This window comes from Peromyscus californicus, unplaced genomic scaffold (genome assembly GCF_007827085.1).
Source record: "Peromyscus californicus insignis strain IS unplaced genomic scaffold, ASM782708v3 Scaffold_14__1_contigs__length_90479793_seg_2, whole genome shotgun sequence".
NCBI lineage: Eukaryota > Metazoa > Chordata > Mammalia > Rodentia > Cricetidae > Peromyscus > Peromyscus californicus.
Window position 1 is genome coordinate 29,896,401 of NW_026294436.1, and position 15,298 is coordinate 29,911,698.

At 37.4% G+C, this 15,298-nt stretch overlaps 1 protein-coding gene and 1 non-coding gene across 5 annotated transcripts in view; both read left to right on the forward strand.

The window, feature by feature from the left end:
• The window catches only part of Uchl5 (ubiquitin C-terminal hydrolase L5), a 35,817-nt gene that overhangs the window by 888 nt on the left and 19,631 nt on the right, over positions 1-15,298 (forward strand). For all 4 annotated transcript variants that reach the window (XR_008217917.1, XM_052737118.1, XM_052737116.1 and 1 more), the window contains exons 2-3: positions 6,004-6,067; positions 7,544-7,649. Coding sequence is in view for 3 of the 4 variants with exons in the window: in XM_052737118.1 (XP_052593078.1) it covers positions 6,004-6,067; positions 7,544-7,649 (170 nt within the window). In the remaining variant the exon portion in view is untranslated. The remainder of the gene's footprint in view (positions 1-6,003; positions 6,068-7,543; positions 7,650-15,298) is intronic.
• LOC128110211 (small nucleolar RNA U109) lies at positions 792-926 on the forward strand. Its single transcript, XR_008218165.1, has one exon. It is a non-coding gene; the product is annotated as a small nucleolar RNA U109 (small nucleolar RNA).

Genomic DNA, 15,298 nt, shown 5'->3' on the forward strand with positions numbered 1-15,298 from the left:
TTTCTTTCCGACTTTTATTTCCTTCCGTACTAGTCAACCAATAGGACGTTTATCCTTACTTTCCCAGCCTCTGTGGTTTTTTTTTCCCATTTTAATTTTTTCTCAAGTATTGTTTTTTAACTTTTATTAAAATTTGTACCTGAGATAGAGTAAACATTAGTGTAGATCTTGTTTCTTGTACATGGCTGAATATTTGGAATATAACCTAGCATATGTTCAACTGTACCTCGAGCATATGGTTAAGGATTGGGAAATTTTAATGTGAATAACCGGATTGCTGCTCTGAAGAACTGAGAGTTCAAACAATAGTAATAGGTGTTCTTACATTAAGAGTGTACAGGAAGTGTTTTAGACATATAGATCATGGAGGAGCTGAGCAAAAGGAAGCATAATTTGAATTTAGTTATCTGAAGTGCAGTTATCTGAACGTAGCTTATGGAGCAGCTAGCAAAGTCACTAAAACATGGTATAATGAATGGGCGGGAAGAGAATAGATCTTGGGTGGAAAGGTAAAGTTCTGCTAAACTATATACCATATTGTATAGATTGGGTTGTCCTGTAGTCACTGGGGACTTAGTCCAAAAAAGACTTGAATGGAGGTCAAAGCTATTAAAATAAAATAAAATTAGTTTGTGATTAAGATTGATTATGCCTATAGTGTTCAGAGTTATGATAAAATGAGATGAGGAAATCTTTTGGAAAATGGTAAGTTTGTGGGAGATTGGCCTGACATTAAGTCATGGGCTACAGAGGAAGTAGAGTTAGTATTTACATAGTATTTCAATTTCAAGTTGCATGTGGAAGTACCTTCTCCTCCTCCTCTTTGGAGCAGGAATACATCCAGAACATGCTACATTACACAAGGAGTTCTCAGGGCTGTCAACCTTACAGTAGAGGTTGAGTGGTAGTATATTTCTCCTACACAAATAGAAACAAATTATTAACAAGATTGCTGGTTTACTGAATGCAGAAAAGAAGAGACAAAAGCGACTAGTTACTAGCCTGAGTGGCTAATAAAGTGCAATTAGAAGACTAGGCTTGAGAGGAAAGAAAATTAGATCAGTTTTGATCATCTACTGAATTTGAAGTGTTTGCAGGTTTAGTGATAAATTTTACCTTCAGAATCTTTTTTTGTTTGTTTGTTTTTTGAGACAGGGCTTCTCTGTGTAACAGCCCTGGCTATCTTGGGAACTCACTTTGTAGATGAGGCTGGTCTTGAACTCACAGAGATCTACCTGCCTCTGCCTCCTGAGTGCTGGGAGTGTGTGCCACCACCGCCCACTGACCTTCAGAATCTTAACTAATATCGTTTAAAAAGTTGACTTTCAGAGATAGTGGCCCAAGTGAATTTATTTTTAAGTTAATACTGCAGTCTAGGGCTGGTGATAAAATAAGTGGGCAGAAAGTGCTTGCTGCCCAAGCCTGATAACCTGAGTTGCATCCCCAGAAACCATGGTAGAAGGAGCTAAACCCCTCCTGAAAGTTGTCCTCTGAATTCCACACACTGTTTGTGGCATGTGCACATTAGTACTCTTGCACACATACACAATAAAAAGAAAGAATGTAGTCCATCAACCATCTATTGTTTTCAGTTTCACATATACATTTGAAAATAAAGTTAGACATTAGAGTAATAATACAGAATGCGTTTGCACACATTAAATAGAAAGCAATAGTTATTAATGGATTGACTCCTAATGTAGAAGAACTGCAAAAAGTTAAATAAAGGTAGTTTATATCATCAGCTGCTTCAAAGGAAAACTCAACTTTATTCCAATTTTTTCCATCTTTTTCCTGCCCAGTTCTTATATTTACAATAGGGCTTGGAAGTTAATTCTTTTGAAAGTGAAATGTCTGCTTGCATTATGAATACTACTGCAGATTTCTTTGAAATGAACTCACTAACATTGACTAGGCTAGTATCTACTGTGTATATACTTTTAGTTCACTGTGTTGATCCAGGTGTAGCAAGGTACAGAGGTCTTTGCCGTGAGAGAGGAAGTCTGGTGTAGTTTCCTCATCTATAACTACTGGCTCATGCCTTAATACAGATGTGAATTACTTGGGTCCCACGTGGTTCCTTGAGATTAGGTCTCCTGTGATCACATCTAAGGTGTATTTTACTTTATTCTGAGGAAAGAGATAAGTTAATACTTGGCTTTGATACAAGAAATGTAGTTTTGGGAGGTTCATAAGTATTGTTTATAATTATTGGGATCCCCCAGGCAACACTGGTTCATTTAAAGGATGAGTTTCTAAGTTAGGGCTCTTAGCTAAGTTCAAATTGTATAGTCCTTTTTCAGAGAGGTTGCGTATTCACATCACCAGCCTCTTGGCATATGTATAATGTATACAGTGATCATGTATACAGTGGGTTAACTGAGAAAGGGTTGAGGAAAACTTATGGGAGTGTTTTTGTTTTTTTTTTTGGGGGGGTGTGGAAACTGGAGTCATTCGTACTGCTTTTGGTTGACTTGGTGATGATGTTAAGATAGCATAGCAGTTGTTTAAGGCACTCGCAGCATTTTGGGAGAACACCACCAAAGTCTTTTTCATAGGGAAGGGTGCTCTGTGTGTATTTTTAAGAAAATTATTGTTCTCTACAGTTTGGAGATTCATCCCTGATAGCCATACTCTTGGTTTGGAATACGTGAGTTTATTAATTATGTAGCAAGCTAAAGTAAGAAAACAAATGGCAAAAGATGGAGAGATAAACATCAAATGGGGATTGAGGAGATAGCACAGTGGTTAAGAACATGTATGCTTATAACTGTAACTCCAACTCCAGGGGATCCTTCTGGTCCCAAAGACACCTGAACTCATGCGTGTGCACACGTACAGTTAAAAAATAAACACTTTGGAAAAAGCGTCATCGTAGGCTGGAGAGTTAAGTTGACTGAACAGTTAAGAGCACCAGTTGCTCTTCCAGAGGACCTGAATTCCATTCGTAGCACTCACATGGCAGCTCACAACTGCCTGTAACTCCAGCCCCGGGGGATCCAGTGCTCTAGTCTGACTTCTATAAGCACCAGGTGTGCACATAGTGCACATACATACATATAGGCAAACACTTATACACATAAAATAATAAAATAAATAAATTTAAAAAACCCCCAAACCAAAACACTATCAAATCAGGTTCTCAAAACATTCAGTGGAAATCCACTGGGGAAGTCCCTTTGAGGTAGCTGACTGGAGTTCCCCAGAGAATTCTGAGCAGAGCAGAATGTCCCCTCCAGTGAGGCTTCCAGGTAAAAGAACAAATCACAACATTCACAGCATCCAGCAGAAACTAACTGGGGAAGTTGAGGCCAATTTAATGATGTTTACTATCTACCTGTAACTTACTGATTGTTCATTTACTTTGACTTGCTATATATTTAATAAAAGCACTCATTCAAAACCAGATGTATGACTACTGTAAATCATTCTTCAGACCATACGAAACATTTTTTTTTCTTGGCCGGTCATGGGAGGTTGATGCAGGAGAATCACAAGTTCAAGGTCAACTTCAGTTGATTAGTGAAACTCTAAGGGGGGAAAAGGAAAATATTTTTGAAATTAGATTTGGAGTTTTATAGTTCTTAGAACTAACTGTACCAACATAGTATGTTAGTGCATAAATATTTAAAAAATTCTGTCATTTTAATTTTAGAATCTCTTTAGAAGAGTGTTCTGCTTTGGATGACATTAGATGATCATATAGTATAGGATTTAGTTCAATTACTTATGAAAATGTTCTCATAAACATCAGTTGTATTGAATGATCTGTCCAGCCCTGAACTTGTAGAATATGTCCTATGTATCCTTCATATATGCATCCTGCTCTGTCTTTGATTTGTATGTAGTTATCTATTGGATCATAGGACTTACAAGTGTTACAATGGTTTATTAATGTCTGCCCTTGCCAGGGCGTACTACTTGTACATGGCACACAAAAAGTGCTTAGTAAATATTAGTAGTTCATTAACTTTGAAAAGTCTTCCTTCAACTTTATGTGTGTATGTGTGTGTTTAGTATGCATGTGTTCATGTTTGTGGAGGCTAGAGGTTTCCTTAGTTACTGTCCACTTCAGTTTTTGAGATAGGTTCTCCCATTGAACCTGGATCTCACTTGTTATCTAGGCCAGCTGGGCAGTAAACTCCAGAAATCTGCATGTCTTTTGCCGCTCCCCTGTCTCTCAAGGCTTAAGGTTATGGTAGCCTGCCCTCTTAGGCTTTTTTGTGGAACTGGGAATCCAAATTCAGGCCTTCCTGCTTGTGTGCAGGGACTTTACTGCCTGATTTTTCCCCTCAACTTTTTATTTAATATATATTAGGAGACTTAAGTTCTTTATGTTTGGCATTTTCCCCCTCCTCTGTGTATAACTGTAAAACATTCCTTTTTTTCTTTTTATTTTACTTTAGACAAAACAGATACTGACTTTGATTTGTATGCGCATGAGAAAAGCAAAGCTCAAACTTGTTACCTTTTTTGTCAAGTTTGAGCTTCAAGACAACCAGGTGTGGTAGCTCATACCCATAAATTCAGCACGGAACATGAGATGAGGAATTTGAACTTAACACTTGTTTTGTACTAGGGATTGAATGTAGGTACTCTGCTGTTGAACTAGAGAACCATTAAAATAGTTTTTTTTATAGGAGGTCTGAAGGCTTCTCCAGTACTCACTTGAAAATAATCAGGAATATTAGATTTCTAGACAACTGCAAGCAAATGTGTGTTTTAATTAGTAGGGGAATTCAGGCAAACAACTTAATATCCTGAGTACTCTTCTGTTAGTCATATTCTGTAGGTATAAGTGTCTATCCCAAACAGTTTACATACAAGAGACACTGGTAGGCATAGTCATTTTTATGTATTGTAATACTAGCTAACATCTGGTGGCTTTCAGTGTTAGGCACTATATTAAATATGTCTTATTTACTCTCTCATTTGTGTCATACAACAGTTGCATGAGGCTGAGGATATAGAGGTAAAATGGTCATACACAGTCAATGGGTAAGCCAGGATTCAAATTTAGCAAATAAGAGGCTGAGTGCCTACCACATGACTACTATGGTTCTTCTAGAATGAGGTTTCTTAATTGGGGTTAATACTATTGGTTAGGTAATCCTGGAGGCCTCCTTATGTTGCCTAGGCTGGCCTTGAACTCCTGTATTCAAATTATCCTGCCTTAGCTTTCCTAGTACCTGAAACGAGAGATATGTTATCTCACCCAGCCAGATAATTTGTGTCCTGTGTAATGTGGGATGTTTATCATTATCTCTTCCTACTAGATGCCAGTAGTAAGTCATCTGTACTCTCCAGACTAGTGACCAAAACAAAGTCTGTAGACATTGTGCTGTATATTCCCAGGGGAGCAAAATAACCATGTGGAAACCAGTGGTCTAGAAGAGTGTGCTAGGGTTAGGGAAAGAGGTTAGTAGGATATATATGCTTGGAATGTATCAAAACTAAAGACTGGCCGGGCGGTGGTGGCGCACGCCTTTAATCCCAGCACTCGGGAGGCAGAGTCAGGCGGATCTCTGTGAGTTCGAGGCCAGCCTGGGTTACCAAGTGAGTTCCAGGAGAGGCGCAAAGCTACACAGAGAAACCCTGTCTCGAAAAACCAAAAAAAAAAAAAAAAAAAAAAAAAAAAACTAAAGACTGAGCGTTACAGTTAAGTGCTGTTCTTTCACAGAAGAAGAAAGTATATACTGATTTAAAGGGGAAGTTAAGGACAGTAAGAAACAAAAAGAGCCAAGGACTGAGATGCATTAGAAGGCAGAGGTCACAGGGCGCTGATTCAGTGTGAATAAACTCTCGAAACTTCACTACTATGCCTTTACAATAAGTCACTGGGAAACGAAGCAGAGTGGGACTTGGCGTGTTAGCAACTTCACCTTTTTCATAGGTCATGTCTTGTTGCCTTGGCATGTGTCTTTCTTTTAGTTAGTGCATTATTTATTGGTAAAGGAGAAAATGAGTTATTTGTTTTCTAAAGAAAATAATTTCTTGTTTCAGGTTGCAGAGGAGCGCAAGTAGAAGAAATATGGAGCTTAGAGCCTGAGAGTTTTGAAAAGTTAAAGTAAGTGGAGTTTTAGTTGTATTTACCTACATTTCAGCCCCCTTTTAAAACACTCAGATTTGTTTGTTCCTTTCACTTGAATTATCCTAGGTTGAGTACGTTTAGTTTGTTTGTTTGTTTGTTTTTGATCCTGGCAAGTGATGGTAGTTCTAGGCCAGGCCAGCCTGGACTATGTAGTAAGATTCTGTCTCTATGAACAAACCAACAGGAAACATTGACTGTAGCTACAAATGGAGGACCAGATGGGTTTTCATTTCATTTCATTTCATTTCGAGTCTTCCAATGGGGACAAGAAATGGGCTTTTCAAAGGGCAAATGACAGCTGGGCCTGCTGCCTCTTTCTTTGTAACCTCAGTTTAGGAGGCTGAGGCAAAGGACTGTCAGGAAGTTTGAGGCCAGCTTGGCTGTATAGTAAGTCTTACCTGGGCTCTAGAGTGAGACTTTGTCACTGAAACCCTGTAAAGTAAATTAAGGGGGCAATAGGTACTTACAGCTGCTAACTGTTTGTAGTAGTAAGAAAAAGATGAGATTCTTCCTCCCGCTTTTATCTTCCTCATAGAAAGAGATGAGGGACTCTTTTTTTGAAATTAGGAAATTAGGAAAGGTGAAGAGGTGTCATTTGAACTGTATAAAGAATTTTTTTTTTTGAGAAGGAAGCTGTCAAAGATAAGAAATCTTAAATAATGACTTCATGTTTCTTATAATTCTGTTAAGAGTGAGTAACTTCATTATGTCTGAGATGGTAGTAGCCATTCAGACTGTAGTTTGAGGATTATACATAAATTCAATAATCGTGCAAAAGTGTCCTGTCAGCTGATTTATATAAACACCCTAAAGGAGCTTTATTTGTACATACTGGAGTTTGATGTAAATGAATAGCTTCCAGTTTTAAAATGTTCTTTATTTTCAGTTTCCCTTGTTTGTTTTTGTTTTTTTTTTTTGGTTTTTCGAGACAGGGTTTCTCTGTGTAGCTTTGCGCCTTTCCTGGAACTCACTTGGTAGCCCAGGCTGGCCTCGAACTCACAGAGATCCGCCTGGCTCTGCCTCCCGAGTGCTGGGATTAAAGGCGTGCGCCACCACCGCCCGGCCCCTTGTTTGTTTTAAGACAGAGCCACATGTAGCTCAGGCTGGCCTCAAACTCCTGGTCTTTTCCCTCTACCTCCCAAGGGCTGGGTTTGTAGGCATGTGCTACCACACTCACTCAGTTATTTTTCTATTTTGTAAAGTGAGTTGATACAAGATAAAAAAGAATTGCCTCTAGATTTGAGAAAACAATTTTATATAATTCTGTTCTAAATGATCTAGGTTTTAGTTTCAAGCCAACTTTCTAATGACTATTAGTGGCTGTTTTAGTTAAAAATTTTTCATATTCACTTAGTTTAGTTAATTTGTATTCTCTTTGTTCAATAGCTGACTATGACTTAATATATTGATGATATGGCTTTGGTGTTGCTAATTTAGTTTTTTATTTTGTAGGCCAGTTCATGGGTTAATATTTCTTTTCAAGTGGCAACCAGGAGAAGAACCTGCGGGCTCTGTGGTTCAGGACTCCAGACTTGAAACAATATTTTTTGCCAAGCAGGTATGGTCTATAGATTCCCTGAAAAATTGCATGAGCCAAGGGACTCTATGTATTTGTGTCTATTTTAGTACTTTCTTTTGTTGTGGGTCCCTTTACACATTTAAAGTTTATTTCCAGAAATTACTTTTGGATTATCTCTTAGTATTTAATGTATTATTGTACAGTAAAACTGAGACATTTAAGAAGTGATCAGAGGATTAAAATTTAACAAGATTGTTACATGTTAATATAAGTAGCTTATGGACAAACTCGGGGCCTCTACCATAACAAGCAGCCATTCTATAACAACGTAATTTTGTGAGCCTCAAATAACATATTTTAAATGAATATTTAACTGTATTTACCAAACCAAAATTTGAAAGTGGTTAAAAAAAGTTCATTGTTTTAATCATCTTCAATGTGTTAATACCTGGGTTAATGGCACCCACATAGATTGTCTCTTTTGTTTCCTCATGTAGTCTCTCTTTGTTGGGTTTGCTTTGTTTGCAGTAAGTGAAGAAAATCTACACTTCAATATGTGTGTGTGAGAAGGAATAAAATTTTTTTAGGTAACTGTGATATTCTTTGACACTGTATGGAAACTCTAGAAGTGTTATTCTAATAGTTATGTTGAACTGGTTGAAACAAGCAGGTCGAACTGAGTTGGAGGCCAGACTGGTTAGTATAGTGAGTACAGGCTCTTCTGGGGCTACACAGTAAGACCTTGCTTCAAGAACAAAAAACAAAAACGTTAGTTGCTTTGTGAAATGGGCCTTTTGCTCTGTTAAATTCCTTTGGATTATTTGACCCTTTGTCATTTTTGATTCTACATGATTGTACAGCAATGCTATTTATTTGGAAAACTTACTGTTTATATGCTTCATTTAAATATTGATTTGATTGAACTGAGGATTGTAGCAAGTCACATTTGTTAAAATCATTCTCTAGCCGGGCGGTGGTGGCGCACGCCTTTAATCCCAGCACTCGGGAGGCAGAGCCAGGCGGATCTCTGTGAGTTCGAGGCCAGCCTGGACTACCAAGTGAGTTCCAGGAAAGGCGCAAAGCTACACAGAGAAACCCTGTCTCGAAAAACCAAAAAAAAAAAAAAAATCATTCTCTATATTATTAGAAAAATTATGTCATGAAATTTGTAAACAAGGGCTTGTTCAGAGTTTTATAAAATTCTAATTTTTTTTTTTTTTTAATTTTTCGAGACAGGATTTCTCTGTGTAGCTTTGCACCTTTCCTGGAACTCGCTTTGGAGACCAGGCTGGCCTCGAACTAACAGAGATCCGCCTGGCTCTGCCTCCCGAGTGCTGGGATTAAAGGTGTGCGCCACCACCGCCCGGCTAAAATTCTAATTTTTATTTGAAAGTTCAAATCAGTGGTAAACACTTGTAGATTTCCTTAAAGCCATAGGCTGATATTACTTATTTTAAGTAAAATATTTCTCAAATACTCTTGATTAAAATCATGTTGGTCAGTCATTTATTTTAAGTAAAAACGATGTTCCAGAAAAAAGCCATCAACTTAGCTGATAATTCCAACCATCACATAAGTGTTTTTCTCAAACAGCTAGCATTTCTTGGTATTGTGGTCTGCAGAAGTTATTTGTATTTTGTATTTCATTCCACAAAATAGTAAAGACTAGTGTAAGGTCAAAATTTAATAAAAAACAATTTTCACTGCTTTGTAAATGATAACTTTTAGTAAAGCTACTTCATTTAATTTGTTTGTTTTTTGAAACAAAGTTTCTCTTTGTAGCCCTGACTTGCCTGGAACTAGCTCTGTAGACTGGCCTCGAACTCACATGCCTGCCTCTACCTCCTGAGTGCTAGGATTAAAGGCGTGTAAAATTTTTTTACCTGCTTAATGCTGCTGTTTGGGGCTATTTATTTATTTATTCATTTATTTAAATACACCATTACTTTTATGCCATCAGCAAGTGGAAAAGCAAGGGAAAAACTGTGCTAGTTAGAATTATGATAGAAGTAACTGAGCTTAGAAAAGATCTTTGTTCTTCCTAGAGATTCATGTCCACACTTTGAGAACTGCTCTTGTTTATACAGTGATCAGAAGAAAGTTAAATCCACGTTAGACTTCCTCCGTATATCTGGCTCATTGTTTGGAAAAGTTGAAAAAGAGAGTAGTTAGTTTAATTTATTAGTGGGATCAGTGTTTGAAATTCAAGCCAAAAAATTATTTAGTTTAAAAATTGTGATTGTTTCTGTCATGTACAAAATTAATACATTATTTCCATTCATACCTGTTAGATCAGGCCGTGGCTCTTCTCTTTGGTAACCTGTCTGCTTTTTTCTCTTCTGTTTATTTGTTTATTTATTTTTGGTCTTTTTCTGTTTTCCTTTAATTTCTGAATTTCATAGTTTTAAGAGAAGTTAGAATTTCTTTGTTCTTTCTGGAAAATTTGCTTTTATTATTGAGTTAAAACATCACTTTCTAATAGTATGGAATTACAATTATGAACATAAATCTTTATAATCTCACACTGACCACAACTAGCCACTTTTAGTAGTTTGACTCATTTAATCAATAAGTAGACTATGTATCTGTTATACAAGTTGTAAGTGTTTAAAAAATATATTGAAACTGAAAGAGTTCATGTTCTTGCTTCAGAGATGGCCACTGTTAAATTCTTATATTTTTCTTTAGGCCACTGTTAAATTCTTGTATTTTTCTTTATGTTTCTCTCTCTGTGTGTTCTTGTCTATGTCTGTATTTGGTGTTTCTTCCACATTAGACTGTAAATCTGAGAGCTGAGAATTTTGTTTTAAAATATAGTACAGGGCATATAGTATGTATTTAGTAAATGGAGACTGAATTGCTTGTAACTAAAACTATCAAGACTAAAGAAATTTGGCCCACTAACACCAAGACATGATTAAGATGTGTGGTTTAATCAAACCTAACTATGTTTTTGTTGTGATGGTAGTAGGTTTTATTGTTGGTGTGGTTTTTTTTTTTTGCGGGGGGTGGTGTGGGGGGGTGGGATGGTAATCTCACTATGTAGCATAGACTGGTTTGGAACTTGGCATTCTGTCTCACCTTCCAAGTGTTGGGATTACAGATATGTGCCACTATACTTGGCCAGAGACTTTGCTGTTGGTAAGGTTTAGGAGAGTACTTGATACAAAAAAGATGATACTCTAGTAAGAATTTATATAATGGTATAAATTGATCTGATATTCTTTGATTATTTTCTTAGTTATTCATTTTATTTCTTTTTTCATTCTTTTTTAAAAAATACTTTTTGAGATTAAAAAAATTGTGAGTGTTTTACTTGGATGTATACGTATGTATCACATGCATGCATTGCCTGCGGAGGCCAGAAGAGGTCATTGGATCCCCTGGAACTAGAGTTATTGTAGCTGAAGTTTTCTCCAGTCCTGCCCAACCCCACGGACCCCACAACCACTTTTAAAATAATCACTCAGAAGCTCATATTAATTAAACTGCTCGGCCATTAGCTTAGGCCAACCCCTGACTAGCTCTTACACTTAAACTCAGCCCATTTCTGTTAATCCTTATGTCGCCACGTGTTCCATGGCTTTACCTACTGCCTTTACATGTTGCTCCCTGGACAGCAGGCTGGCGTCTTTTCCTTAGCCTTCCTCTTCCCAGAATTCTCATCTCTGCTTGTCCCGTCTATACTTCCTACCTGGCTACTGGCCAATCAGCATTTTTATTTATCAATCAATCATCGCAACATATATTTACAACATATAGGACATCTCACAGCAAGTTATAGACAGTTGCTAACTGCCATGTAGGTGCTGGGAATCAAACTCTAGTCCTTTGGAAGAGCAGTTAATGCTCTTAACAACTGAGCCATCTGTCCAGCCCCCAGGTTATATTTCTATCTTAATGTAATTTAATATTTTATTTGTATTGTACTATTATTATACTATTTTTAAGATGTTAAATTAATGGTTTCCCAATATTATGTTTCATGTGAGCCTGTGAGGAGAATTATTATATAAATACATCATCCTTGATTTTATGTTTCAAGGACTTAAAGGCTTGCAGTGAAGAGTATATAGGCTTTTAGGAATATTTTCAGAAAACTAAAAATTGAATTTGAACTGGATGTGATCATACGTTGAAGGCTGAAGCATTACATTGTAGTAATACTTTAGTACAAACTGCTGTTGTCATGTTACTAACAGCTAAGGCATGATTACTAACTTCCTTTCTATTTGTCTGACTACATCTCTTCTGCCTTTTAGGAGAGAATTGATTGAATAGTTAGAAAGACTCGGGACTTCACCAAAAGGTGTTACAGTCACCAGCTATGGTTTACTAGAGCTGGTATATAGATCAAAATCAATAAAGGAGAGAATTGTGTGAAGCAAAATCCAGAAAAGTTCCATGGGTGGAACTTGCAGTTACATTTCGCTGTGGTGTCACAGACCGTACTGACTTTTCGCTCAGCACATACTGACAGTATGGAGGGTGTTGTCTTCAGGGAAATTCTGACTGATTTGTAGTGGTAATGGTTTTTATAGATCTGATTGGTTTTTCATGTAGATTACCTTAGTCTTCTTCCCATAGGAGACAGAGCTAATAATGCTGACCCAGAGTCCCCACTCTAAGGCACATTGTTAGAATATGAGTATGGTACAAAGCCCTATATAAAGGCATCTTTCTCAGGCATCAGTTTTCAAGACCCCCCCTAGGTAGAGTTGGATCAAGGAGTCAAACTTTTGAGGGTGAAGTTATTTGCTGAATAAATAGATAAAGGATTTGACCTTGTTGAGGAGGTCTGCACAATCTGTTCTGAGTAAGAAGTAGTTCAGCTGAAACTGTAGGTTAAGTAGGTATTACCTAGAGGAAGAGGCTGAGGGTTATTCCAGACTAATAACAGCTTCATGGTAAAAGGAAGTATACTGGAAGATACTAAAAGGCTGGTGTAGCTAATTATGGAGAGCAATGGGGAGATGATGTCATGAACTAGGAAGTTGAGTAGGCAACATATTAGTCAGAATCAGGTTAGGCTAGATACAGGTTTAGAGAAGCAGTGGTCTTACAGTAAGTAATCAATTTCCTCCTTTTATGACCACAAACTTCAAGGCAACAGTTTTGTTTCTTTGTGTATATCTGCTATTTCAGAGTTTTCTATATGGTTCAAGATCATTGCCAGAGTTTGATCATTCTAACACAGTTCCAGATGCCAGACGGTAGAAAGCAGGCAGCACACTCTGTGCCTTTATGGACATTTATAGAATTTGTCATATGCTTACTTTAAAAAGTTAAACAAAACTTAGTAACTTGAGTTAGCAAAGGAAACTAGCAAGATTGTCTTCATTCCAATCACTGTGGACCAGGCCAAAATTTGGGTGTTCAACTCTTACATAGAAAGAAAAAGGTAGATACTGGAGAACAACTGTCAGATTATACCTGAAGGAAAGGGACAGATCACATAGTGTATTTTAGGTTGATGGACACTTTCCCTTTTTAGTTTGCTTATTCAGCATCAGTGATACATTTTAGAATTGATACAGTGAAATAAATAAGTTTCTTGGGATTTTCAAATATTCTTTGAGATTCAGGGACAATAAATCAGTATTAGGATTGTTTTAAGTGTACTTCTAAAAGTCTTAACACTATTATTTGAGAGACTTTTTTTGCTTGAGAATTTCATACATGCATATAATATGTGTTGATCAAATCCCCTCATTCCTTTCTACTCACTTCCTTCTTTTATCTGCCCTCATAACCGCATTTCTGTCCCAGTCTGATGTACTCTGCTTTTAAACCTACTGAGTCTACTGAATGTTGCATATATGTGCAAGGGTAGAGGACTGTGTGCGAGAGGATGGGTAGTCTCTAAAGGACCACATTCCTGAAGAGAACTGACTCTTCTTCATTAGCTCCTCAGATATGTGTGTGACTTTATGAACTCCTCCCCATCCATGCTGGGATGCTGGCTGGCTTGATCTGCATAGGTCATAAGCATGTAGTCGTAGTTACTGTGTGTTCATGTGTGCAGCAGCCCTCATTATTCTGTGAGTAATAATGTCTTTCAGGAGGATAGCATGATTAAATTTCATTTAGAAAATCACCTTGGTTACCCTGCAAGAATACATTCTTGACATGTTGTAGAATATAAGCCTAAATATTAATAAAATTCCAGTTGAGAGTAAGCAAGACTGAAAGTAGAGGTGGATGTAGATTTGAATACACTTAATCCTTATGAGGTAAAGTAGCTAGCACCTTTAGTGTATAATGAGTAGATTGTGAAAATGGAGGAGGAAGACATTGGTGATGCCTGTATTTTTTTCTCTTAGTTACTGAGCATACACAGAACAAATGGTGTGTATTTATACTTGATTTATAACAAATTTATGATTGGCTCAGTCATGTTTTTTTAATTCAGCTATGTAGTTGTTTATTTAAAGAAATACAGTAAATGCCTAAGAATATGAATAAACTTGTTTTTTCCTTCTGTCTTACCATTGTCTAATCTGTATCTTCCCTCTCTCCATCCAACATAACCATCGTGTGGAATTCTGTTTCTTATTCACTCCTTGCCCCTCTATTTGTGTGTGTGCGTGTGTGTTTGCGCGCTAGAGCCCAGTCATAGTAGATTGTGCCTGAGGATTATCTATGACTGGGCTCTGGCCAGTTAAGTAAAGATCTCCCACTAGCCCAGAACTCAGCAAATAGGCTAGGCTGTCTGACCATGGAGCTCAGGTATCCACTTATCTACTTCTCCAGCACTGAGGTTCTCAGCATGGCTGTTAGGCCAGCTTTTTTTTTAAAAAATGCGAGTTTTGGGCATTGAACAGTCCTTATTCTGCAAACACTTTATTGACTGAGCCTTCCGCCCAGGCTCCTTGTTTACATTTTTAAATAGTTTTTGTAGTTTTACAGACTTTAAAAAGGGTATATGTATGTAAAATTTTTAACTTAATAAAAAGTATCATGAGATACTTTTTTTCACTCATTGTTAAATTCCATTCATAAGTTGTCACTATAATTCATGTATTTTGTGTGTTATATAATATAAGCGACATGGACTTTCTATAGTGTACTTGTAGATTGTCATTTGGGTTTCTTTTCTGTACATTCCGTTTTGTTTTGTTTTTTTTATTTTATTTTATTTTTTTTTTAGATTTTTTGAGACAGGGTTTCTCTGTGTAGCTTTGCGCCTTTCCTGGAACTCACTCTGTAGCCCAGGCTGGCCTCGAACTCGCAGAGATCTGCCTGCCTCTGCCTCTCAAGTGCTGGGATTAAAGGCGTGCGCCACCACCGCCCGGCTTGTTTTGTTTTTTTTAAACAGGGTTTCTCTGTGTAGCCCTGGCCATTCTGGAAGTCACTCTGTAGATCAGGCTGGCTTCGAACTCAGAGATTCACCTGCCTCTGTCTCCCAGTGCTGGGATTAAAGACATGCATCACCACTGCCTGGCAGTACCTTCTTGTCTCATATATCTCCATAAGTAGAATGATGACTTAGTGTAATATATAAATGCCCAATTTAGGAGAAAATGTTAAAAACATTTCCTGAAACAGCGGCTCTGATTTATAGTCCTCTTAGCAGAGTATAAGAATCGAAAGCTAGAAGCTAACAAGATGGCTCAGCAGGTGAGGGAGCGTACCACCAAACCTGACAACCTGAGTTCAGTTCCTGAACCAATATGGTGCAGGACAGA